General features: G+C 41.6%; 1 protein-coding gene across 3 annotated transcripts in view; it reads left to right on the forward strand.

Moving 5' to 3' along the window:
* Window positions 1-27,516, forward strand: part of Elf1 (E74 like ETS transcription factor 1) — a 103,632-nt gene that overhangs the window by 73,972 nt on the left and 2,144 nt on the right. For all 3 annotated transcript variants that reach the window (XM_021203594.2, XM_029541365.1, XM_029541366.1), the window contains exons 3-8: window positions 7,756-7,936; window positions 12,192-12,302; window positions 14,030-14,194; window positions 16,660-16,743; window positions 18,382-18,574; window positions 20,716-21,162. In XM_021203594.2, the coding sequence (XP_021059253.1) occupies window positions 7,756-7,936; window positions 12,192-12,302; window positions 14,030-14,194; window positions 16,660-16,743; window positions 18,382-18,574; window positions 20,716-21,162 (1,181 nt within the window). The remainder of the gene's footprint in view (window positions 1-7,755; window positions 7,937-12,191; window positions 12,303-14,029; window positions 14,195-16,659; window positions 16,744-18,381; window positions 18,575-20,715; window positions 21,163-27,516) is intronic.

The following is a 27,516-nucleotide window of genomic DNA, read 5'->3' on the forward strand; positions in this document are numbered from 1 at the left end:
ATATATATATATATATATATATATATATATATATATATATATATGTGTGTGTGTGTGTGTGTGTGTGTGTGTGTGTGTGTGTGTGTGTGTATTCCTAAGTATGACTAGCTCAGTCTGTATGATGTTATTGGATATATGTTTTTAGGACTGACCATTTAGCACTAGACATCAATTAGTGAGCTCTTCCAGTTCTTTATAGTTGTTCATCCCCCCGCCCCTCTCATTCCCTGAGAGGGACAGTCCAGCCTCTGGGTATTCCTCCAACCCTGGCAAGTCTTTGCAAAATAAAGCACATCCTCTCCAACTGAGGCCAGACAAGGCAGCCCTGTTGAGGAATGGATCCCACAGTCAGGCTACAGCTTTAGGGACAGCCTTGCCCTGCTCCAGTTGTTGAGGGAATCCACATGGAGACTGAGTTGCACATGTGCTACATATGTGCTGGGGGCCACAGTCCAGCCTGTGAATGATCTTTTGTTGGTGGCTCAGCCTCTGAGAGCTCCCAGGGGTCCAGGTTAGTTGACTCTGGTAATCTTCCTGTGGAGTTCCTATCCCCTTCAGGGCCTTCAATCCTTCTCCCAACAATTCCATAAGATTCCCTGACCTCTATCCAGTGTTTGTCTGTGGGTCTATGTTCATGATTTTAATGAGACACTCAGAATACCTTAGCAATGGAAGACTATAGGTATAAATCAGGAGTGATCCCCAAAGAAAGTAATAATGCCAACCAAGAAAGTTTATAGCAGACTGATGTAGAAGTAACAAAGATAATGTTAAAGCTACACTGTAAAGTAATCATTGCTTTCATTTCCCCAGAGGAAGGGAGAGAAGAGAGCTGTACCCATGCTATAAGAATACATGGCTTGGGCTGAGCCCAGAGCGTTTCTATCTAACTAGCCCTAGCTCTAGGCCTGGAAGCTTCTTGCTTCTGTACAATCTAATCTTCTGAAAGCCTGGACCTTGAAGAGTTCAGTTCCCAGTCTCTGTCTGCTAACCTCTGCTTAGAATGTTTCAGCCTATGAGACTTACTCTGAATAAATTCACTCCTTTTAGCTCTTTCTGAACTCTGGCTGGCTGGTTCAACTCAGCTATTCCAGCTCAAACTCCTCTCCAAGATAACTGATGCAAATTGGCTTCGCTTGGCTTTTGACTGACTTGCTCTGCTGGGAAAGACTGCCTCTGAGCTCCAGGAACTGAACTACTTTGAATTTAACTGCTCTGTTCTGAACTGACCCCAACTGCACTCAACTGAACTGCTCCGAACTGGACTGGACTGAACCGAATTCCCTCTCCCTCAGTGCTCTTTAAGTTGCTTCTTTTGGCTGTCTGTTCTCATGAGAGTAGGGTATCCTATTTCTGATTCATTCTGTCAAATCTTTCTCCGACTGTCACTTTGTCTGCCTCTCAATTAGATGTCATTGTTTGGGTATATGATTCTACTGAAGAAGGGTCTGACACTTGAACCCAGACCCTATTAGGGTATTTGCTTATTTAGGTAGTCCAGCTAGCCAGCTTGCCCAAGGGATTCACTGTCTTTCCAGTCTTCATGCCTGCATGGCTAGGGCAGTTGGCTGTATCAGTTTAGTCCTCCTTGCTTTGTCTGTGCTTTCCCCTGTGTAACATCCCCACTCCTGCAGTGTTGTCTCGTGGCTCCCACATTCTTTCTCTGCTTGCTCCATGGCACTGCCCCCGGGTCTCAGAACCAGTGCCTCTCTTCTTTTCCTCTCCACTTTGATTTCTTTTTGAGACTGTCTTGACTGGCCTGGAATTTGCTCTGTAAACCAGGCTGGCCTTGAATTCTCAGAGACCCACCTACTTCTGTCTTCCAAGTGCTGGCTTTAAAGGTGTTCTTCATGTTTAACTAAACTTTTGTATCAAAGCAATTATTTTCTTTCCTTTTTTTTTTTTTTTTTTTTTTTTTTTTTGGTTTTTTGAGACAGAGTTTCTCTGTGTAGCCCTGGCTGTCCTGGAACTCACTCTGTAGACCAGGCTGATCTCGAACTCAGAAATCCGCCTGTCTCTGCCTCCCAAGTGCTGGGATTAAAGGCATGCGCCACCACACCCGGCTGTTTGGTGTNTNNTTNNCCNNCNCCCCCCCCCCCCCATGTTGCTGAGCATTGATTGAGCCTGGGGCCTGGTGGCACTCTCTGCCACTGAGCTGTATGCCCAACATGTCTTTTCCCTTCTTGTTCTCTCTCTTCCTCCTTCTGACCCCCTCTCCCATGTCTTCCTCCTCTCCTGCTTCATATAGTTTTGTCTCTGTTTTTTGAGACAGGTCTCCTTATGTAGCCCAGGTTGACCTGGACTGCATAACTCCCGAAACCTCAAATTCGGGGTCTTCCTGCCTTAGTTCCCTTGTGGGGAGTCCTTGCAAATGTCTCTGGCAGAGTAATGAACCTCATGAAGGAAATCCATTTAGCCTGTGTTGGTTCAAACTTCTAGAGGCTGACCCTGAGTTGTTTAGTTTTTGACATATTTAAGCACAGTGTGACTTTGGAAAGTTTCCTCGTGCCAGTCATCACAGTTAACCTTAGGCAGGAGTATATTGAAGCTTTTTTTTCTTTCAAAAGAAAACATGCCTTTTAAAAGTGCCTCTGACCTCTTCAGTAAGAATGGGTTCTATTAGCTGGGTGGTGGTGGCACATGCCCGCACTTGGGAAACAGAGGCAGGTGGTTCCCACATACAGCTTCCTCAGTCTAATGTATAATGTAACTCTGATGCATGTTCTCAGGCTGACCATTTGTTACTGGATAACGGATGGAGGGATCTCCCATAGGGAAGTCTATCTCTTCCACTCTCACATTCCTTAGTTGACCATCATTCTTGTGGAGGGTTGAGGTCTCATGCTCCTCTGACCATTGGGGTGGGGGTGGGATCCAGTAAAGAGAACAGCAGGATACAAATGATCTGATGGGGAAAGGGGTTCTAACTAGGGAGCTGGGAAGGAGATAGATACAGAAGGAGAGAGGAGGTAAAATAACCGTAAGGGTTTCTGAAAAAGTCATAAGGTGCCTTAGATTGGGTTTTATTGCTGTGAAGAGACACCATGACCAAGGCAACTCATACAGAGGCAACCATTTAATTGGAGTGGCCTTAAAGTTTCAGATGCTTGGTCCGTTATCATCATGGTGGGAACAGTAGCCAAGTGCAGGCAGACATGGGGCTGGAGAACTGAGAGTTTTATATCTTCATCAGAAGGCAGCCAGGAGGAGATTATCTTCACTGCATGGAGCTTGCACACTGACAGACCTCAAAGCCCATCCCCACAGTGACACATGTCCTCTAACAAGGACAAACTCTTAATAGAGCCACTTCAGTGGGCTAAGCATATTCAAACCACCCCAGGAAGGTAAAGTAACAGTGAAGATGTCTGTAAAAGTCATTAGGAATCATACTATTATCTACTTTTTAAAACTTATAATACATGTAATTCTTCATATACATACACACATATCATTTAAATGATTTTTTTTTAAATCTAGGCTGACAATGCTCCTTCCAAGAGCCACAGATTATCTAACAAAACCCCAATACCAGGCATGAGAAGCCCTGTTTGAGTTGTTGGTCAGGGCTGTCCAAAAAATTCCCAAAGCATTATATAGACAATTGCTATTGACATTGGCTGCCCTCTAGAGATAGAAATTATTCCTGAAGACATGCACTTTAGATTACAGGCCTCTGACCTGAACCTGATCTGAGTGCTACTTTCTGATGACTAGCTTTCATGGTACTAGAAGGTACCAAAGGAGGGAAGGAGCCAACAGTCCTGTCCAGCTGTGACACGTATAAACTCCAGCAACAACCAGCATGGTACGATCACCCTAAGGATGCAGTAGCGGCACACATAGGATGCAGTAGTGGCTCACATACCTTGGTGGTAACCAATGGCTCTCTTATTGAACTTAAGACCTTCTCAACAAGAGGGAAATTATGCCTGGTACTGATGTTTTTCTTTATAAATTAAACAAGTATTGTATAAAACAAACTATATGGTGTATACACGGATGATCTCTGCCAGGGACCAAAGAAACTGATGATGGTAGTTGCCTCTAGGGAGGAGGGTGCTGTGGTAGAAAATAGTGATATTTGACAGGGTGTTTGTAAGATCTGTGAATTACGTGGAAAAATAGCTACACTTAGCTATAGAATAGCAGCTACAGTTTTGTAGACTAGAACAAGGAAGATAATAGTAAGAATATCTAGTTATTTAAAATATAGGGGCTCGAGAATGAGTCATTTGACAAAGCCATGAGGGCTGAGTTCAGGACAGCAGCGGCCATGTGAAGAGCCATGTGTAATGGTGCATGCTCATAGTGCCAGCACTGGGGACACAGATAGGAGGATGCCCTGAGCTCAATGTTAGGTACTCTTATGGAATCTATGAGCTCCTGGCTAAGTGAGAGACCTCATATTACAAAATAGGTACACACAATAGAGGAAAACACCCAACACAGACCTCTAGCCTGTGGATACAACACATTCAGACACCCAAATGTAGGAGCTATATAGATTCAGATAAAGTTGTCAAGGTGTTTCCTGTAATATTTATGTTCTTGCCAGTCTGTGTTCAAATTGCAAGAACCAGGGAGGTTTGTATTGGGAGGAATATTCTGGTTTTGTTTGAATGAGTCACACACACGTGAGTTGCATTTGACACACCTCTTTCCTGGGTGTAGTGACCTTGGGTATGTTCTTAACCCGGTTCTTCATCTGCCAATAGATGGGTGTGAGCTCTGTTCTTACCCTGGACAGAATAAGGTGAAATCATGCGAAAATCCTCTGAACACTGGGCTCAGCCCCTTAGAAATGGGTTAGGAGCTCCCGTGGGAGAAAAGAGGGTGAAGTGTTGCAGCGCTGGGTGTTCACACCAGGCTGCGCTCAAGACAAAAGGGACATCCATGTCCATGACGAGGGCTCAGAAAATAAGAGCCCTTGCCGCTGTGCCTGCTCACCCAGGTTCAGACTCTGTGACTTACTTGAGAGGAGAGAACCAACCCTGCCTCTGCCCTCTGACTGACACACACATGGCCTTTTCTGAAAGAAAATCCAAATGTTTATATTTTGCTTTGAAAAGTAAATGTTTTCTCTACCGCTTGTGTATGTGTTTATGTGTTTCACAATGTAAATTCTTGAGCCCCTAGTTTCAGTTTCAAAACTAGTTTTACAGTTTGAAAAGCCAGTTAGTTCTGGCTAACTTTTCTGAAACAGGAAGAAACATTTTGAAGTAAGACTAAATGTGCTTGAAGATCATTACCTATAAGTTTCATTGCATGGCATTCTTGAAGGTAAGGATACTATATATATTAACTTTGAGTAGTTACATTTTTATAACACAAATAATACCTGACCTTACTCTGCAGTTATGTAAACACTTACTTTAAAAGATCAGCACTGTTTAGTATAGAGCAAAGGCATAGGAAATTCCAGTGTAGCACTCTCCAGAAGAAAATGTCACTTTCTATAAACAGGAGCCTTTTCCCACTGTACTAAGATGTATTTATGAGGAACAAAACAATGAAATAAGTAGGATATTTACTAAATGAAGCCACTGATCCTAAAGTGAACCCGGAACTAAATTCTGTTGTTGGAGTTAAATTTCGAATTATATTAGAATATAAAAGACAGACAATCCAGATATTTTATTTATAAGCCAAATACTTAGACTGGAACTATTCTAACTTACTCCAAATGCTTAGACTGGAACTATTCTAACTCCCTGGAAGGCCCCTTGTTACTTGCTGTTTCTCCTGGCCAGACAGTTCTTGTCCATGGTGACTTCCTCCTTTCTGTCCTCTTCTCCCCCTCCCTATTCATGGGGGCAACCACACCTTAAGAAACCAGTTTTAGCAATAGGATACAAGCAGCATCAGACCCACCCATGACAAATTCCTCCCCTGACTTTTTTCTCTTCTCTTTACCCTCCCCTGTGATGACCATTAGTGAGATGATTAAGGGGCCTTGAATCAGATTTGCAGATTAGTTAATAGTAGAGTATTTCCCCCTTCTAATATTTTGTCCATATTCATTTGTGATATTTTAAAATATTTGTGATACTGTGTAGAGATATTGCATTTGTAAACAAGCCAGTATTTGGGGTTAGAAAGATAGTCTGAGGGTGGAAAGATGGCTCAGCAGCTAAGAGCTCTGGCTGTTCCTCCAGAGGCCCAGGTTCACTTCCCAGCAGCACATGGCCACTCACAGCTGTCTGTAACTCCCATATTTCAGTTTAAGGGGGTCCAGTGCTCTGGCCTCCTGAGAGACACTGCACACATGTGGTACACAGGCATTAAACATTACCTGTAAACATTAAAAAAAGAGTTATGTCTACTACCACTTTAAAACAAATCAGAACCACGTGAGAAGAAAATAGAGATGCTTACCTTAGAACTAGAGGAGTATGAATTAAGGTTGTATGAAAATCCTTTGATATAATTTTACATGTTTTCTAAGTTAGAGATTATTTCAAAATAAAAAATGTAAAGGAAGCCAGGCATGGTGGCTTATACCTGTTTCCCTGCACTTGGAAACCTGAGGCAGAGGAGTGTTGTGAGTTCAAGGCTACTCTGGACTACATAGTTAGTTGCAGGCTGGAGTGAGCTACATAACATAATGAAACAAAGCAAGACAGAAAGGAAGCAGCCAAGTTGCTTTTTAGTATGTTGTTAAAACCTTCCTGGGGAAGTTTTCTCAGTGGTAAAGTGAAGTAGCTGGACGAGGTTAAAGTTTTCAATTCTGATATTCCATAAACCTTGTTTTTGGTGTTATTTTGAGACAGGGTCTTACCCCATAGCTTTGGCTGGGCTGGAATTTAGTGTGTAGATCAAGCTATTCCCTGACACATGGAGCCGGGATAGTCTTTGCCCCCTAAGTGCTGGGATTGAAGGCATGTGCCACCACACCTACCTAAAATTTTGTATCTTACAAACAGGCATTAGTAGGAAAATTTCATGATACAGTCATTCTAAAAGAGGACAGTAATAGAAAATGAAGGTTAATTGTTTACATGTGAGTCAAAGGATGTTAAAATCAGGCTTCCATGCCAAGTATAACTAAACCGAGATTATTCTACTGAGCAGGAATCTTTAGTAAGAGTTTATTTAATTACACATCCATTGTATTTCACTTCCTGGCTCATGCTTTGGCATAATTTTAAAACATATTTTATTTTTTTAATTCCATGCCATTTTAAAATGTACTTTTAGAATTAACCAATGAAAACTGTGTTATTAAGATGAAGAATCAGACATGGTGGGCACACCTGTAATTGCAGGACTTAAGAGATGTGAGCAGGCGCGTCAGGAGTCATCTTCTGGTAAACAGCAGGCAGGGTAGCCAGTCTCTTACAAAGGAGGCAAGGGCAATGTTTCCGTGTTAGAAGTTCATAGTCCTCACAGCATAAAAGGTGGTTAAAATGTAAGTGGTGGAGCAGATATGGTGGGTTATTCTTGCATCCCAGAATTTAGGGGAGTGAGTTTGAGATCATCCTGGCTTACGTAGAGAGATCAGTCTGTCTCAAACACACACACACACACACACACACACACACACACACACACGCACGGGGGGGGGGCACATATAGATCAGTGGTTGAGTTCTTGCCTAACTTGTGTTAGGTCCTGGGTATAGTTTCCCTTTAATAAAACACAAACAAACAAATACTACGAGTGTCAAGTGTTTTATGAAAAAGTAAAATGGTTTTTTATTGTATTTAACCAAAGCATAACTTTTCTCTTTATTGTCCCTTCCATCCCTTGCAGCTTGGCGATCCTGCTATATTTCCTGCTGTCATTGTGGAACATGTTCCTGGTGCTGATATTCTCAATAGTTATGCTGGTCTAGCTTGTGTGGAAGAGCCTAATGACATGATTACTGAGAGCTCATTGGATGTTGCTGAAGAAGAAATTATAGACGATGATGACGATGACATCACCCTTACAGGTGTGTGTGTGTGTGTGTGTGTGTGTGTGTGTGTGTGTACTATAAGCCAAATGCTCAGGGTCTGGACCAGGGGGTTCTAGGTGCTTGGCCTTTTCCCAAGGATTTGAAAATATGGAGTCACACAGATGTGCAAAGGTAAGGTAAGTTTGTTCATAGCAGAGCAATAATAGAGATTATAGAGGGATATATAGAGGGATATCCTATCAAGACTGACTGTGAGCCACAGCATGAGATTATTCAAGGGCCCCAGGATAAAACTTAGGGTCTTTTTAATGTGGGGTTTAAAAGAAGGAGGGGGCTGAGTACTGAAGGGTATAGCTCGTGTGCTTCTTTACTTTAATTGATAGACTAGGTATATACTTACCTTTTCTATTATGCATTCTCCATAGCATGACACACCTGGTTTTAATTATAGGCACGTCCAGTTATGCATAGTCAGAAGATAATAAATAGAATGAATTCTCTAACAGGTTACTGGCAGCTTTGCCTTGCTGTGCATGTACCTGAGCCCAGTTCAGGGTGAATATGCCTTCTATTTCTTATACTCACATATACTGGAAACACACTTGACTACAAACAGTCTTCTCTTGATTTTTAGGATGTGGGGAATTTATGTTATGGGTAAAAGATGTGCAGCCTGGTGTAGGTCAGGGTGGAGGGCTTCTGGGGTTCCATAATGTATTATAATACATACTATGCATGATACCTGACACACAGATGTATTCAGTGAAAACGTCTTGTATCGGTAGCTTATGCTAGCAGATATTAAAACTGAAGTTAGAATATTGAAAACAAACTTACACTGATGAATGAATAAGTGAATTATTAGAACTGAATATGTTTACACACAGGTGCTTGTCTTTTTAAGAAGTTAACACATGATTTAGTGCCATTTTAAATTAGGACAGGAAGGAAGAATGACTATGTGACTATTTGGTGAGGGAGAGAAAAGAAAGACCCCTACCTAAAAATTATACCAAAAGAGTATATGACTTAGAGGTTAAAAGCACTGGTTGCTACTCCAGAGGACTTGGTCTCCGTTCCCAATAAGCACTGAAATCATAGCTTACCAACTGTCTGTCATTCTAGCTCCAGGGGATTTGGTGCCCTCTTTTGACAACCTGCCAAGGGCACCACCAGACATGCATATGGTATTCAGGCAGGCAGGCAGGCAGGCAGGCAGGCAGGCAAAGCACTTATACACATAAAAATAAATATTTTTTAAAGTACTAAGATAGCAAAGTAGATATCAAGTCAATAAAATGTTTAATATAGGAAAAACAACAACAAAAAAACAATTTTAAAAGTTAAGCCTTGATTTATTTAAGTAGCAAAAAGTTTTCTATGTGTGAGAAGGCGAAAAAAGAACATCGATGTTTTCAGCAAACATTGCAGACATTTTTCATTCCTTCCCCAAATTATAACCAAAATAAAAAGAGAAGTGACTATGTGAAGAGAGGGCTTAAAAATAAGTTAGCACCCGTAAATGGACACAGAATTTGATTAGTTATGTTAATGAGTAAAAATATAAATGTTTAACATGTATGAGCAAGAGTTATTGCTTAGTAAACAAATATGCATGGTGTGGTACAGGGTGGCAAGGTTATAATCCCGGCACTTGGGGAGTAGGGCAGGAGAATCAAGACGAGCCTCATGATACCACATCTCAGAAGAAAGAAAAGAACAAAAGTAGTGTGGAAAGAAGAGACAGGATCAACAGGGTCCGTCCTAGAGTACCAGAAAAGTCTGGTATCAGAAAACAAGCCGTACCCTAAAAGCCAGATTATCTTCCTCCTCCTTTCTCTTCTTACCACTCCAGCCCTTACCTCCTCTCTGCTTACCTAAGCAATGTGATGAGAAGGGGAAGAAGGGCTAATTCCTGTCATTCCAGAATCCGGAAGGTAGTACCAAGCCTTTGAGAAGCTGGGGGAAGGAAGGCGAGGACAGGGGCTAGAACAGTACCACCTTGTGGTCAGAGATAGTATAACACAGTGCCTCCCACTGTAGCTGGCAGAAAAACATGTCCTTGTAGGTTAAGATGCTAGCTAGCCTGCTTGGTTTTCTTCCTTCCATGCTTACTGATGACTGTTTTCTTCCTTGTCTTCAGAGAGTCTCCCTGATTATTGTCCAAGCCCAGATTTCCTAGTGGGTTGACAGGATAATGATTTAGTCTACCGTGATTTCCTCATCTTAACTGGCCTCTCTACTTTCTACACGCCTTCTGTGGTATCTTGGCTTCTGTTGCTTGCTTTGCTTGTGGTAATGGTTGTTCCTGCTGCTGGGGATGGGATCCAGGGCCTGTGTGTATGCGGCAAGTGCTCTCCTGCTCTGTCCCATCACCATCTGAAAGGGAATTTGAGGGATGAAAATGGCAATTTGTAATCATTTGATGTTAAATTTTAATACATGATGTTATCGTTGTGTTAGGCTCCTTTTAGAAAATGTGCTAAAATACTTAGAGATAAATATGGAGTAGCAGGCCCAGATTGTAGTCCCAAGACTTGGTGGGCAGAGGTAGAAGGATCAGCTATTGTAGGCCAGCCTCAGCTACATAATGAGTTTAAGGCCAGTGTGGACTATAATAAGGCCTTGAATTAAAACTGAAAAAGAAACAGGGCTGGTGAAAAAGGCTTAGAACGGGAAGGCACTTGCTGCCAAATGTCTGGTGACCTGAGTTTGATCTCAGGGACACACATAGTGGCCAGAAAGAACCAACTCCTTCAGCTTGCCCTCTGACCTCCATATACATGCTGTAGTATGAGTGTGCATCATGCAAATAAATAAAAGGTTGCAAAAATAACAGAACAACCAAGCAAATGAACAAAAGTGGAGACTTGGATTCCTTCACAGTGATCCTTTGTAGGAAGTAAAGGCTTGTGGGACGGTGTGGATGAAAGATTACCCACTTGTTGATTATGTTTGAAGCTGTGAGTGAACACAGAGGCCTTTATTATGTCTTATGACTTTGATTTTGCCCCAAATCTCTAATAATATGAAGCTTAGTTACTTTATGGTGGTGAATGCCTGTGATTTCACAACTCAAGAGGGAGAGGCAGGAGGATCACTCTGAGTCTGAAGCCAGCCTGTTCTTACATTATATATTTTGGGCCAACTATGACTACATAACATAGACTCAGCCAAAGAAGGTCTGGTAAGATGGCTCTTATTGTAAAAGCCTAATGAACCTGTGTTCAGTCCCCAGAACCCATGGGAATGGGGAAGGAAAAAATACTTCCACAAACGTGTCTTCTGACTTTCCTGCACACTTTGTGACATGGTCCAGACATGTATCACACACACACACACACACACACACACACACACACACACACACACACACGATGATAATAATTTTATCCCCACCCCCTAATAAACAAAGCCAAAGGCAGTTGGCTGGTAGCTGACACCTGCGGTTCCCGGCACTCGGAAGGGTGAGGCGGGGTATCTCTGCAAGCATGAGGCTAGCCCACGCTACAGTGGGCATCTTAGTGTGCTTCTTTGTTGATGTGATGAACACCATGCCCCAAAACAGCTTGGGGAAGAAAGGGGGTATTTGGCCTACACTTGCATGTCCCTCAGGGAAGGCAGGGCAGGAACTCAGACAGAACCTAGAGGCAGGAACAGAGGCCATGAGCAATTAGCTTGCTCTGCATGGTTTGCTCAGCCTACACAACTCCCTGGTCTTTTACATTTTCTCTATGTAATGTAAGAGTGCATCAGGTGCTTGAGGAAACCAGAAGATGGCGTTGGCCTCCTGGAGCTTAAGTTAAAGGTGGCTGTGACCCACCCTGCAGTGCTGGGAAACAAATCCCAGGACTTCTCAAGAACAGCCAATGCCCTTAACTGCTAAGCTATCTCTCTAGACTGCCACCCGCACCTGTTTTCTTATGCAGCCAGGACCGCCTACCCAGGTGAGCACTCAATGCAGGCCAGTCTGATGGGAACAGTTGTTCAGCTGAGATCCCTACTTCCCAGATGACTCAGGCTCGTCAGGTTGACAAACCCACAAAGCAAAACAAATAAAACAGACAAACAACACCCCCTGCCCCCAGCTAGCATAATGTGAGACCTTGTTCACATCCACCTCAGATTTATTATTATGGCATATGTTCTGTATCTTATAGTTTATATGCATACAAGCTACAAGCTCAATATTAAATGAAATGTCCTGGTTCAGGAGATAAACACTGTGGCTGAATTTTGGAGAAGCACATACTGTTTCAGAGTAGCTAATACTATTCTTTCTTTCTTGCAGTTGAGGCTTCTTGTCATAATGGAGATGAAACAATTGAGACCATAGAGGCTGCTGAGGCACTCCTCAATATGGATTCTCCCAGCCCTCCTATACTGGATGAAAAGCAAATCAGTGAGTGCAAATGACCGCTCATGTGTGTGTACACTGCGAAGTTACCCTTGCCATCCCCTTTAGAGATGTTTTTCTTTTTGGGTCCCAAGCACATTGTAAAGGACAAATTCTAGTTGTGGTACCTTTGTTAAAAGTCCTGTTTAACAGATACCTTTTAGAATAAAATGTAGTTTGTCCTTTATGAAATACTAGGTTATGCAAAATCTTGTCTCTTTCCCCCCAACATATTGTTTTTGTCATTTTTAGAATTTCATACAGTGCATCCCCATCAAACTTGCAAACTCTTGCCTCTTCATGTGTTTATTTTTTAAAAGTTTATGTGCATCAGTGTTTGCCTGCAAGTATACATGTGCATTGCATGTGTGTATTATCAATAGAGGCAGGGAGTGTTTAATATTCCAGAACTGGAGCTAGAGAGTTGTGAGACATGATGTGGGTACTAGTAACTGAACCCCAGTCTCTGGAAGAGCACCAAGTGTTCTTAACTGCTGAGCCAACTTTCCAGGCTCTCATTGGGTTTTAACTGGACTAGTATAATATAGTCATCTCTACAGATAATTGTATTGAATAGGCAAAAAACGAGTGACAAATGTCCTAACCGTATGTTGTATAAAATTCATTGCCAGCTTATTAACCTCTCTTTAAATATATTTCTTCTTTGGGCCTTTGACAAGGGAGAACTGAAACTTATGGGCATAGTTACTAAGAATGTACTGCATGTTTGATGTGCACAGTGGTATGTGAGGCAGTGGTATGACATAGGAAGAGTAGCTGTTACTTTTTTCTTCAGCCTTACGGTTTAATTCCTAAGTCATTCATGTGTGTAAGGGGGTATAAAAGCCAGAAACAAAGGCCATGGAAGTGATAGCATGGTGTTCTGGAGGCAGTGGTATTCTCGCTGTATGGAGAAAATGTTTTAACCAAATGACAAGTAGACTTCATTAGATAGAGAAGACAGGCCAGGCAGTGGCAGTATACACCTTTAATCCTAGCACTTGGGAGGCAGAGGCAGGTAGATTTCTGAGTTTGGGGCCAGCCTGGTCTACAGAGTGAGTGAGTTCCAGGACAGCCAGAGCTATACAGTCTCAAAAAAAACAAAGAGAGAGAGAGGAGAGAGAGAGAGAGAGCGAGAGCGAGAGAGAGAGAGAGAGAGAGAGAGAGAGAGAGAGAAGGAAAAAGAAGAAGAAGAAGAAGAAGAAGAAGAAGAAGAAGAAGAAGAAGAAGAAGAAGAAGAAGAAGAAAGATGAGACAGAAATGAATACAAGGAGTAGATCCAAGCACTAACTTGTAAAGTAAAATAGTTTCTTGACAGAAAGATATCTTTGCAGGTCTGGCTGAAGCGATAGCTTCATAGTGAGTGGGAATGAGATGGAAAGGTAGGTTTAGCTTGTGGAAACGTGGAGAAGCATGCTGTGGAGTTTGAGTTGTTTGTTTTATTTTTCTTCAGTACATTATAGGGAGATGTTTTTCACTATGATCTCTCATTCTCGTTTTTAGAGAATAAAGCATTTGTACAGAGGTCTAATGCTGTGAGATAGGAATTGCGTTTGAGAAAGAAGATCTGGGATGGTAGAGTGGGGTGAGATAGATGGTGATAGGAAGCAAAGCCTGGGCTGCTTTAGGATCCTTGATTTAGGGCAGAGGAAATGAAAAGCAGAGAGTTTATACAAAAAGACATGATTCTGTTTATAATACACACTGATTATAATTTATTTCATTTCCATTAGATAATAATATATTTAGCTCCTCTGAAAATGATATCGTTGCCCCAATCACCCATGTGTCCGTCACATTAGATGGGATTCCTGAAGTGATGGAAACTCAGCAAGTGCAAGAGACAAATGCAGACTCCCCAGGAGCCTCCTTCCCAGAGCAGCGGAAAAGAAAGAAAGGTGCGTGGCTGACTTGCTTAGGTTGTACTCCAGACAAACTTTTTATTACAGGTGCTTCTACGCCAGTTAAGATATGGGAGAGCAATGAGGACACAAAACAAGTTGAGGCATTTCTTCATATTAGTCACTAAAAAAATCCTAGGCACTTAATAATAGTTGATCTATCTGACTGACAGGAGATTTTTCCAACTCTTTGTCTTTTATTGTGTTTGTGTTCAGTTGTGTGTGTGTGTGCGTGTGCGTGTGCATGCATGCATGTGCTGTGGTGTATGAGTAGAGGACACTTGGCACAGAGTTTGTTCGCTCCTTTCACCATGTGTGACCACAGGCTCCCTTTCAGGTTGTCTAGCTTGGTGGCAAATGAGCCAACTTGCCAGCCCAGATTTTCCAATTATTAAAGCCTCTAGTTTTTATTTAAATTCTTTTTTGGGGGTGTATGTATTTGTGTGCATGTGTGTGTACATGCACATGCATATGTAGGACAAATTAACTGAGGTGTACTTTTTCCTGGAGCTCAGCAAGTAGAGTGGGCAGGCTAGCCAGTCCCAAGGATTTTTCTGCTCCTGTCCGTCCCAGCATTATCTGAGTTAGCATGTATACACCACTGGACCTGGCTTTCTTTTTTAAATCTGAGTTCTAGGGCTCAAATTCAAGTCTTTGTGGTGGCAAAAAAACATTTTACTGACTGAACAAGCCCAGTGTATGTGTTTTGTATGTGTGTGTGTTGTATATCACTTATTGTGTGCCTTTTGTTTTTTTAACTTACTATTTTATTTTATTAGATATTTTCTTTATTTACATTTCAAATGCTATCCCGAAAATTCCCTATACTCTCCCTCCGCCCCTGCTCCCATACCCACCCACTCCCACTTCTTGGCCCTGGCATTCCCCTGTGCTGGGTCATATGAAGTTTGCAAGATCAAGGGGCCTCTCTTCCCAATGATGGCCGATTAGGCCATCTTCTGCTACATATGCAGCTAGAGACATTATTTAAATTCTTTTCCAGCATCTTCATCCTCCTCTCAACCAAATAAAACAAAATCCCTGGGGTTAAGAGTTAGGGCCAGCTTCGTTTTGAGGGCATAGTTTAAGGTCCTCCTTTTCTTTCATTAGTCTTTGTTTGTTTTATTATTTTATTTATATTCTACAAGATTTTGTCTTTTAATCCTTTAATTTTGTGTGTATGCACATGCATGTGATTATGGATGCCCACAGAGGTGCTGGGAAGAGAATCCCAGTTCTCTGTGAGAACAGCAGGTGTTGTTATTAACATCTGAACCATCTCTCCAGCCTGTTTATTTGTTTTTGAGAAATGTTCTCAAGTATCCAGGACTGGCTTTAAATTCCCTGTGTAGCCAAATGACCCAGGCGAGCATCGAGCATCGCCGCTCCTCACGCCCTAGGGTGTAGTTTGAAAACCTCTAGTCTACCAAAGATTCCGTTACAGGGATCCAGTATGAGAAAAGTGCAGAAAGTTGGAGCTCTGCAGGCAATTGAAGAAACGAGTGTTAAACTATGTTAAAAGGAGACTCTAACTTTCACAAATCGTGAGTGTCTTGGTTAGTTTTAATTGTCAGCTTGGTCCAGCCTAAAGCCACCTGAGGGGAAAAACTGGGTTCAGGAATGTTCTAGATCAGATTTTTCTTCAGGGCTATCAGTGGGTCTTGAGTGCTAATTGTTGTTGGAGGCAAAGCGGCCAACAATGGGCAACATCATCCCTATGCAAGGTGGTCTTGCGAGGCGTGAGAGAGCGGGGCGTGAGAGAGCTACAGAAATACGAAGCTGAGCCAGAAAACAGTGTTCTTTCTCAATCCCTGCGTAAGTTCCTGCCCTGAGTTTTTCTCAAAAACAAGATACTGTCTCACAAAAAAGAAATCCACCTCACCGCCAACCATTCCTTCTCAAAAAGGCATACCTGATCATTTTGGCCATGAATTCACAGGGAGTCATCTACCTTTGCCTCCACCTACAAGTGTCGGGATTGTAGGTGTGTGCCCTGAAGCACAGCTTTCAGGCTAAGTTTTTAAGCCCAAGTTTTGTCTATGCCAAGAATATTTTAAAATTTAAGATAAAGCACTGGTGTGGTGATCTCGGAGAAAATTCACCCTCATTTTCTTTTTACAGGTAAGCCAAAGGATAATTTCTGGTTCCTTTACCACTCCAACTCCCATCCCTGATGTGCTAGGGGTCAAACTCCAGGCTTGGGGATGTTAGGCAAGGACTCTGTGTCTCTAGTCCTGAAGTATAATTTCATATATAAGTAATAATCACTGTGAGCTAACCTACTTAGTGTTTAATTTGTACTGAAGTTATTTTCCTTTTAGATAGCATCTTGAGAGACCAGTTGGTATGACCCAAATATAAAAGTTTGGAACTTGAAACTCAATAAACAACAAGATAGTGAAACTGCCCATTTTCTTTCAGTTTTGAGGGCAAATATTTATACAGAGCTATTCTGATTTCAGGAAGAAAAACAAAGCCACTACGTCCAGATTCCCCAACGACTACACCAAATATATCTGTGAAAAAGAAAAATAAAGATGGGAAGGGTAAGTCCTGAGGTTTCCTTATTGTACAGGTCTAGTGCCCCTCCTCTTCCTCCTCTTCTTCCTCCTCGTCCTATATTCCCTGTAGCCCACCCCTTGTTACTTTTAAAAATGTGTGTGTACATGCATGTGTGCATTCATGTTTGTGTGGTGACACATATACGCACCAAATTGGCTACCTTCGGTATATTAAACCTATAGTCCAGCTTGGTCTTGAACTACAAGAGTGGTAGCTGAGAGTGATCTTGAACTGCTGATCTTTTTCCACCTCCTAAGTGCTAGGGTTAGAGATGCCATACCACTAAGCCCAGCTCCTCCCTTTTCTTGTTGTAGCCAAATAGAACATGCTGCTACCAGTGCTTATAAGATACTGTTGGGCTGGAGAGATGGCTCAATGGGTAAGAGCACCCAACTGCTCTTCCAAAGGTCCAGAGTTCAAATCCCAGCAACCACATGGTGGCTCATAACCATCTGTAACAAGATCTGACGCCCTCTTCTGGAGTGTCTGAAGACAGCTACAGTGTACTTACATATAATAAATAAATTTTAAAAAAAAGATATAATAATAAATAAAATCTTTAAAAAAAAAAAAGATACTGTCAGCAATTTCTGTAAAGTGGCTGGTAACAAAGTAACCTACCAAATACATTTCAGTTATTTTTATTTTTCTACCAAAATAATTCATTAATGCATTTAGCAAAGTTTTGCAGCAATTTAGCTAGTCTAGAATTTCACTGTGTAGATCCTTGCTATGGTATGTTAGAATTCTACTGTTTTTACAACTTGTGCTATCATGGTTGGTCTGATGGTTCTGATATAAAGAAAACAAATGTTGAATTGGGAGGGGGTCAATAACTGGACTGTAAAAACATAAAAGTAATAAAAAAATTAAAATAAAAAAGAAGTTTATAATCCCTCAAAAAAGAGAGAGAACAACTGTTGAAAGGGACACACACACACACATTTACATTTTGGTGTTTATGCTATGTGATGGTTTTTAAAAACCAGAGAGGGCTGGCGAGATGGCTCAGCAGGTAAGAGCACCGGCCGCTCTTCCAAAGGTCCTGAGTTCAAATCCCAGCATCCACATGGTGGCTCACAACCACCTGTAATGAGATCTGACATCTTCTTCTGGTGCATCTGAAGTCAGCTACAGTGTGTACTTAGGTATAATAATAAATAAATCTTTGGGCCGGATCAAGCAGGGACTGAGCGAGCCAAGTTGCCCTGAGCAAGCAGAGGTCCTAAAAGTTCCCAACAACCACATGAAGGCTCACAACCATCTGTACAGCTACAGTGTATTCACATACATAAAATAAATGAATAAATCTTTTAAAAAACACCCATACATGTAAAATAAAATAATTAAAGAAATGAGGCCAGTGTTTCCAATTAAGTCATCATGAATCTAATTGACAAGATTGCTGTTCATACATCATTTATGGGATTAGCAAGGTCTCTACTAGATCTAAGAATTTTGACCATATTCACCAATACTGAGGAATTGCATCAGTTAATTGAATGATGTAATATTTGTGTGAATCAGAATAGGCCTTTTAAGACTTTTTGGTCCTGTGGTTTGCCTGTTTGTATTCTTTTAAAAGCAAATGTATTCCTTTCAAATCAATTGATTTGTTTCAGGAAACACAATTTACCTTTGGGAGTTTTTACTGGCTCTGCTTCAGGACAAAGCTACCTGTCCTAAGTACATCAAATGGACGCAGCGAGAAAAGGGCATTTTTAAGCTGGTCGATTCTAAAGCCGTGTCTAGATTGTGGGGGAAGCACAAAAACAAACCTGACATGAACTACGAGACCATGGGGAGAGCACTCAGGTATGTGGCAGGGTTGTTCTGCTATGCATTGAGTTCCCAGGTACTGTAACACAGGTAACTTTTAAAAATATAAAAAACATGATCGTATTTATGCCGTTTGATTTTGCACTGTGGGGGAATGAACCCAGGGTTTTGTGTATAGTAGACAAGCATTCTACCATTGAGCTACATCCCCAGCCTGTGAATTATATTTATGGAAGACCACAGAAAATACAGAAACCAGCATGCACGTGAAGTTAAATCTTCCAACTGGGGAAAATACTTAATCATGCAAACAGCAGAATCTACTCTGAAAGTCAGGAATCCAGATTCTGAAACTTTGAGCAACAGTAAGCGGGTTAAGTAGTTTGACTTTGACGGCATTTCCAAGTTTGGATGTTCAACTGGTAAGGTCTGTGTAATGCTTAAAAATAATTCAGATGTATTTCCAAAACGTTAGAACACTATTGGTTCCAAGCATTTCAGAAATTAGATACTCGGGACTGGAGAGATGGCTCAGAGGTTAAGAGCACTGAGTGCTCTTCCAGAGGTCCTGAGTTCAAATCCCAGCAACCACATGGTGGCTCACAACCATCTGTAATGGGATCCGATGCCCTCTTCTGAAGACAGCTACAGTGTACTCATATACAATAAATAAATAAATAATAAATAAATAAATAAATCTTAAAAAAATAAATTAGATACTAAATCTGTGTCTTTCTTATAAAGAGATCAGGAAATTATAAAATGTTAAAATGTGAATCTCAGAATAATGAATACTTCATATTGATATTAGACAAAAGAAATTTAAGCCCATTTTTTGTTTTGTTTTTCTGTGACTGTATCATTAATTATTGCAGGTATGGGTTGTGAGAGAAAGACTTCAAATAGAAGTGATTTGTCAGATTTAAGTTAGAACTCCTTCTCCTCCTCCCTTTTTGTCCTGTCCTGTCCTGTCCTGTCCTGTCCTGCCCCTGCCCTGGTGTCCCTGCCCTGGTGTCCCTGCCCTGCTGCCCCTGCCCCTGCCCTGCCCTGCCCTCGCCCTCTTTGCCCTTCCCTTTCCAAGATTGGATTGCACTATGTATACCATACTGGCCTTCAACTCAAAGTTTCTTCTTTTTCTTCTTCTACAGTTTCTTCTCCTCCTCTTCTTCCTCCTCTTCCTCCTCCTTCTGCAGAGTTGGAACTTACTAAGGTTTTTTTAAAAAGATTTTATGCATGTGAATGCTTTGCTGGCACATATGCCTGTGTAGTATGTGAGCATCTGATGCCTACATAGGTCAGAGGTAGGCACTGGATCCCTTTAAATTGGAGTTCTAGACATTGTGTGGGTGTTGAGTCACCTCTTCAGCCCTAGGGAAAGGTTTTCCTGTGGATTTAAGGACCAGCTTTTCAGGAGAGAGACTAAGGGAAAAGGCATTATACATAAAAGTCGTAGGTATGTGTTTTCAAGAATTGTTTAGTTTTTTTATTTTATTAAAACCACTGACATTTGAATCACTAAATTTTGCACAGTTGAGTTAAATTAACTTTTATGAATTCATGCTAGTAAGAGAGGGATGTCTTGAGGTTTGTAATAGATTTTATCATCTCAACAAATTAGCAGCATGGAACAGAGGGAGAGAAGCAACGTTCCTGTTATCCTCCACAGTTCCCAGTCAGAATTCATCTTAGATTTGGGTTTTAATAAGCACTTGTATGTGGTCTATGTGGTGTTTGTGTGGGCATGTCACAGATGCACGGGATGTCATAGATGCACGGGGTGGAGGTTAGAGGTTTGGGTGTCTTCCTTGATCACTCTCCATGTTGTGTTTTGGTGCCAGGTCTCTCACTGAGGTCAGTGAACGAGAGATCTGCCTGCCTCTCTCCTCAGTATGTACCACAGATGTGGGCCACTGGGCCCAGCCCTTGCAGGGATGCTGGGGATCGAGCTCAGGATCTTAGGAAGGCAGGCTAAGTCATCTTTTCAGTCCCTCATAAGGATTTAATCTGTGTATAAAAATTTTAAAAATATACATAAATAAAAGCCCACAAACAGCAAATTTCCTTATTTAAAAACTTCATCCCTCAAATTTTGATTAGGAAAAAATAATTTTGTTGAATGTTGTTTTAATTTATATTTGATGTAATAAGATATTGATGAAATTGTCTGCTTTGACTAGGTACTATTACCAAAGAGGTATTCTTGCAAAAGTGGAAGGTCAGCGCTTGGTATATCAGTTTAAAGAAATGCCAAAAGATCTTATATACATAGATGATGAGGATCCAAGTTCCAGCATAGAGTCTTCGGATCAGTCCTTATCGTCAACAACAACATCAAGTCGGAATCAAGCAAACCGATCAAGAGTATCTTCAAGTCCAGGAATTAAAGGAGGGGCCGCTACAGTTCTAAAGCCAGGGAATTCTAAAGCTGCAAAACCCAAAGATCTGGTGGAAGTTGGACAGCCTTCAGAAGTTCTGAGGACAGTGCAGCCCTCACAGGCTCCCTATCCTACCCAGCTCTTCCGGACTGTTCATGTAGTACAGCCCGTGCAAGCTGTCCCAGAAGAGGCAACCATCGCCAGCACCTTGCAGGAGGAACCAGCAAATTCTTCAGTTCCAAGTATTAGGTGAGGGACAGTAACCGGAGCGCATGGGCCTGGGAGGTCATCACGCTGGTGGGGCAGGGTGCAGAAGGCAGAGGGCGTGGGAGGTCATCACTGTTAGTGGGATAGGATGCAGAAGGCAGAGGTTTTGGTCAACATTGTTTCAGGAGCAAAATTATATCAGTTTTCTAATTCTGTCAGTGGTTCCTTTTCTGTTTATTTTTAATTACATGTATTTATATGTGTGTCTGTGTCGGGGTTTTGTGTACCTGACCTCAGATACCTGTGAAGGTCTGATACACTAGATCCCTTGGAACTGGAGCTATAGACAGTTGTGAGTTGCTTGAGGTGAGTGTTGGGAATTGAATCCCTGTCCTCCACAAAAATAGTGCATGCTCAGCTGGGCGTGGTGGCACACGCCTTTAATCCCAGCACTTGGGAGGCAGAGGCAGGCGGATTTCTGAGTTCGAGGCCAGCCTGGTCTACAGAGTAAGTTCCAGGACAGCCAGAGCTATACAGAGAAACTCTGTCTCAAAAAACAAACAAACAAACAAACAAACAAACAAAAAAGAATAGTGCATGCTCTTAACCGCTGAGTCATCTTTCATAACTGAGACATTCAGGATGCACTGAATATGAAGAATACATGGTATCACCTGGGAAAATCCTGTTTTACAAAACTTCTGAAGCTTAAGTGAGGTCAGGAGTCAGGTCTCTACTTCAGGTGTTAACGTGCCAGACGTTGGAGAGTCTCTTAGTCTGGTTAATCAAATCAGACTTTAAAAGGTGCTAAATATCTAATTGACCAGGAAAAATCCTATCTTTAGGTTGGTCTTCTGAAAAATTTAGTACTATTCTCATTTGATTTTAGAATAAAGCAAGAGATATTGGTCTAAAGTGGATATTTATAGTTCTTAGGGTTTGTCTTAGTTTGAGTTACTATTGTTATGAAAAAACACTATGACTAGAATAAGTTGGAGAGCAAAGGGTTTTATTTGGCTTACACATGCACATCATAATCCATCACTAAATGAAGTCAGGACAGGACACAGGGTGAGAACCTGGAGGCAGGAGCTGATACAGATGCCATGAAGGAGTGCTACTCCTCATGATTTGCTCCTCATGACTTACTCAGCCTGCTGTCTTACAGAACCCAGGACCATCAGCCCAGGAGTGGAACCACCCACAATGGGCTGACCCCACTCCCACAGCCACTCATCACTAATTAAGAACATGCTCTACAAATTTGTCTACAGCTTGATTATACAGAGGCATTTTCTCAACTGGGGTTTCCTCTTCTCAGATAACTCTAGCTTGTGTCAGGTTGACTTAAAACCAGTCAGCACAGAAAAAAAAAAAAAAAAAAAAAAAAAAAAAAAAAAAAAAAAAAAAAAAAAGTCAGCACAGGTTTCCTTTCTTTATTCTGCCATGGTTTTCCAGAACATGAATTATATGTAGAATTTTATAGGGTCTGCGAGAACCACTGCCTCTTCAGTTTGGGTTACTATTGCTATGGTGAAATACCATGACCCACAGCCAGATGGGGAGGAAAGGGTTTATGTAAATCACTAACATTTCAGTTTTTCCTTTGAGTTAAATTATAATTTATAATGTGTGTCCTTAGTCTTTAAAGGTTCTCATTGACTTTGACTTCACGCTAGTTCAAGGAATAACAAAGAAAACCCCTGGCCGGGCATGGTGGCCTTTAGTCCCAGCACTCGTGAAGCAGAGGCAGGCAGATTTCTGAGTTTGAGGCTGGCCTGGTCTACAAAGTGAGTTCCAGGACAGCCAGGGCTACACGGAGAAACCCTGTCTCGAAAAAAAACAAAAAACAAAACAAACAAAAAACCGCAAACAAAGAAAACCCCTGGTAAAGTGTTTTCTGAGAATGGTCGCTGGTAAATGTGGAAATCCATTTTCCTTACTACTTATTCATGCACTAATAGTTTGTCTAAAGGTCTTTAAATCACCTTCTAAAATGCCCACAGCTGCAGTTGTACCTCAAGGCAAGGTAGTGCAGTAGGAAGAAAATGCCTGCCACAGCTTTCTGCCCTCCAACCTTGCCAGTTATTTAGTGTGCCAGTCATTCAACAATTAGGAATATTTCTCATCTGTCCAGCAGAAAGGGTACTCAGCAACCCAGCTGGCTGTGGCAGTTAAGGGACACTTTCTGACACCTGAGTCAGCTTTCAGCACAAACTTAATGTCATATAATGAGCCTCAGAAATTCTGATGCTTCATAAATCTGCAGTATGATACTGCTTAATTACAAGCAGCTTAGGGATTTTAAACAGTAGTTACCTTGAAGAAGAAGAAAAAACGGCTACAACAGAATTAGATACAAGTGATGATTTAATTATAAAGAAAATGTGTTTGGAAATTCTTGTGTCAGCAGGGACTTCATGGTATCTTATTCTTTAGTATTTCTTTTGACGTGGTATATTATAGCCCAGCCTGGCCTCAGATTAGATAGTAGAAGGTGGCCTAGAACTTTGATCTTTCTGCCTCTTTCTCCTGCACATTTAGATAGTAGGAGTCTGCCACCATGCTCAGTTTTGGTTTGTTTTTAAGACACAGACTTGAGATGTAGCTGGGACAAGGTAGACAGTCCTCTTGCCTTAGCCACCCGTGTGTTGTGATTTCAAGTCTGCACTATTATAATTTCCATTTTTTTTTTAGTGAAAATTGCTCCATTTGCTCATTTGAGACAGTGTATTTATTTTGAAAGTAGTATTTCTGTTGAGAAAGAGAGAGAGAGAGAGAGAGAGAGAGAGAGAGAGAGAGAGAGAGAACTCCTATCACGAAAAGGTTGTTTTCAAACCAATTGAACAAAAGTGTTGAAGACCTAGAGATAGCTCTAATATAGCAATATGCAGTTTCCAGATGCCCTGTGTCACAGTGTAAAGAAGGCTAATGACACGGCAAGGAATTAAGTGTTCCTAAGACAGGGCAATGGGTGCAAAGCACAAACATTCACATGTGTGCATGTCTCAAAAAGCTAAAAATTAAAATAGTATTCATCTTCAGCTGGTGTTCTCAGAACTTATGGAGTAGTGTGTATTGTAATGGCTAGGCACATAGGATGTGAAGTCCGACAGCTGCCTTACCTGTTTATCTCAAGGAGGCTGTCAACCTTTGCATCAAAGCACTTACATGTAAACAAGGTAGAGAGATCGTGTATACTTATAGACTTCTGTGACAAATGACAAGTGCTATTTTATCTCTAGATTTATATAAGCACTTAGTATAGGAAAGTCTTATAACTTTAAAAAGTAGTACCTGCCTATGTATAGTGGGGTTGCTGACACTCTTGTCTGGGTTACATGTGTCCAGATTCCTGGTGTCTTATCTAAAGAACTGAACACACACACACACACACACACACACACACACACACACAATGGTAAAGTAGCAAGAAGTTTTGCCATTTGCAGCAGGCTACTGGAGCTGGGGTGTCCCAGAACAGTAGGTAATGTTTTGTGTTCCAGGATAAGAAATTGGTTTCTAAGGATTGTATAAGCCATGGCTTATTATGTATATTATTTTTATTTTTAAAAATATGCTTTATAGGGCTGGTGAGATGGCTCAGTGGGTAAGAGCACCCGAGTGCTCTTCCAAAGGTGCAGAGTTCAAATACCAGCAACCACATGGTGGCTCAAACCATCCTTAACGAGATCTGACTCCCTCTTCTGGAGTGTCTGAAGACAGCTACAGTGTACTTACATATAATAAAATCTTTAAAAAATATGCTTTATAAAGTCACATAAGTGTCTCTTGTGCATAGACATAAGATGGTAAATAGGGATTTTTCTCCCTTTAAAGTTGACTGGGAGGATACAGTTTGCCTTAACTGCAAATGTCTAAACTGGGTTCAGATGAGACTGGGGAGCCAGACTTGTGTCTGGATATATTGAGACACATTTGAGTGGAAACTAATCACAAAACAGGAGTCAGCAATGGTTGTGAAGGGAGAAACAATGTATTCCATTCTTTGACATGGGGGATATATGCAGCTTGATGCAGGGAGGGTCCCCAGGCTGCTAGGCTATCCCTGTGCCTGCTTGTTTCAGTGGTACACAGCTACAGTCTCAGCACTCAGGATACTGAGGAGGATCATAATGTTGTGAGCTTGAGCTATATTATAGTAAGATCCTATCTGCAAACAAACAAAAAGAAAACCTAGTGGCCATAGAATGGCTCTGCAGATAAAGCATTTGCTTCAATGATCTAAGTCATTTTCTATCGGACCCATATGGTACAAGGAGAGAACTGATGGGTACAGGTTATCTTCTGACATCTACAAGTGTGCCTTGCGGCATGTACGCGCATGCATGTGCACACACACACACACACACACACAATTTTGTAAGTATCCATTTAAGAAAAACTTGTTCAGGTCAGGTATCTGTTCAAACTCTCATTTCCCCAGAGACAGTCTGGTTCAGATGGGCAGCAGAGGAAGGCACAGTGAGTTTGGACAACAGCCTCGAAGGTTGTTTTCAGTTCAGTTTGCCTAATGCTACCACAGCTTGGTTATGAGAGTCCTACGCCTGCCTAGCCCCACCTCCCTAGAGAGCTGTTAGAGCTGGGCATGCTGGTGTAAGCCTGTGACCTCAACAATCAGGAGGATCACTGTGAGTTTGAAGCCAGTTTGGTCAGCATAGCAGGGTCTAGGCCAACCAGAGCTACACCTGTCTCCAAAATTAAGAGAGAAGAAAGAGAAATAAAAAGGAGAAGCCTATATTATTCTCCCATGGACTGCTGTTCCAGTGCTGCCTTGGGTGGCAAGCTGAACTTGAGCATCAGCATCCCACAGGGATGAGCCGTCCTGTGCCTGCCTTCCCCACGGCTTTCCAAGTTGCACTTGGTCTTTGTTCTGTCTTTTCATGCGGCTGGCCTACTAATCTTCTCACATGCCTGTCACTGCTGCACAATAAAATTTATGCTTAGTAATTTGCTAGTTGAGATTAATTTAGTGCCATTTGAAGTCTAACTTTCACAAAATAACTTCACCAAATTCAGAGAGAACAGTTGAACTCAAGATAGTTTTCAACTGACTTATAATAACAGTAACCACAACTGTAAACTTTAAGCTGTGTGTGGTAGTGTATGCCTGTAATCCTAGCACTTGGGAGGTAGAGTCAGGGTCTGGTGATAAAGACTCGCTTAAGCTATGAGACTTATGTCTCAAATAAACAAACCAACCAACCTATAAATCTCACAGGTGTGAACTTTTAAAATTATATTGAGTCATCACACCATTTATAAACTGTTTTACTTAATAATGAGGTAAGCTCATTATTCCAGTTAGTTCCATAAACTAGACTTTACATTAATTTTATGTTAAATTATAGTTTTATGGTGGGTGGGGCGGTGCATGGCTATAATTCTATCTGTGGTGGATGGGGTCAGGGCTAGTCTGGGAAACATAGAAAGAACCTGTATTGGAAAATTACTGTGAAAATTGTTTTGGCATTTAAAATTGCTGAATATATATGTATTTTATTTTGCCAAAGTGTGGCCTTAATTTTGTTCTCTTTTGGCTTAGAACTTGTAGAAGTTAGTCATGACTTCTTTGATGTCAATCTGACACCAATTATGAGATACTGAAATCCTAGTAACTGCTTTAAAAAATAGATAATCCTCTTAATATAGGAATTTTTTTTAAGTTAACCAAGCATTTTTTTCTCTTATATTATAAAAGTTGAAAACAATTATGTGGCGCTGGCTATTTACTGGGAGGGAACACCGTGAGTCAACAGATGTGCTTTTCAATCCACACTGTGCTTCAGCGAGGCCCATGCATACATGCCTTGCTTCGTGTATTGATTCTTTCCTCTCCTATAGTAATGTGGGCGTGTACAGATTGTCCATCTGAAACATGAGCTTTCTATGTAGCTTTGGCTGGCCTCAAACTGCCTCTGCCTCCTGAGCATGTCGATTATAAGCATGTGCTGGTACCACACCAAGCCTGTATAATTTGTGGGGGTGGGGGGGATTTCCATACAGGGTTTCTCTGTATAGCCCTGGCTGCACACTTTGTAGACCAGGCTGGAATTCACTTTGTAGACCAGGCTGGCCTCGAACTCAGAAATCCGCCTGTCTCTGTCTCCCAAGTGCTGGGACTAAAGGCGTGCGCCACCACCCCCCAGCCTGTATAATGTTTAAAATGCTGTTTGGCATAATGTTAATTATGCTGTGATAAAAATAAAAGAAGTAGCAATGGAATGCACTTTAAGAGTAACTTGTGCCGGGCATGGTGGCGCACGCTTTTAATCCTAGCACTCAGGAGGCAGAGGCAGGCGGATTTCTGAGTTCGAGGCCAGCCTGGTCTACAAAGTGAGTTCCAGGACAGTCAGGGCTATACAGAGAAACCCT

This window comes from Mus pahari, chromosome 8 (genome assembly GCF_900095145.1).
Source record: "Mus pahari chromosome 8, PAHARI_EIJ_v1.1, whole genome shotgun sequence".
Classification (NCBI taxonomy): Eukaryota; Metazoa; Chordata; class Mammalia; order Rodentia; family Muridae; genus Mus; species Mus pahari.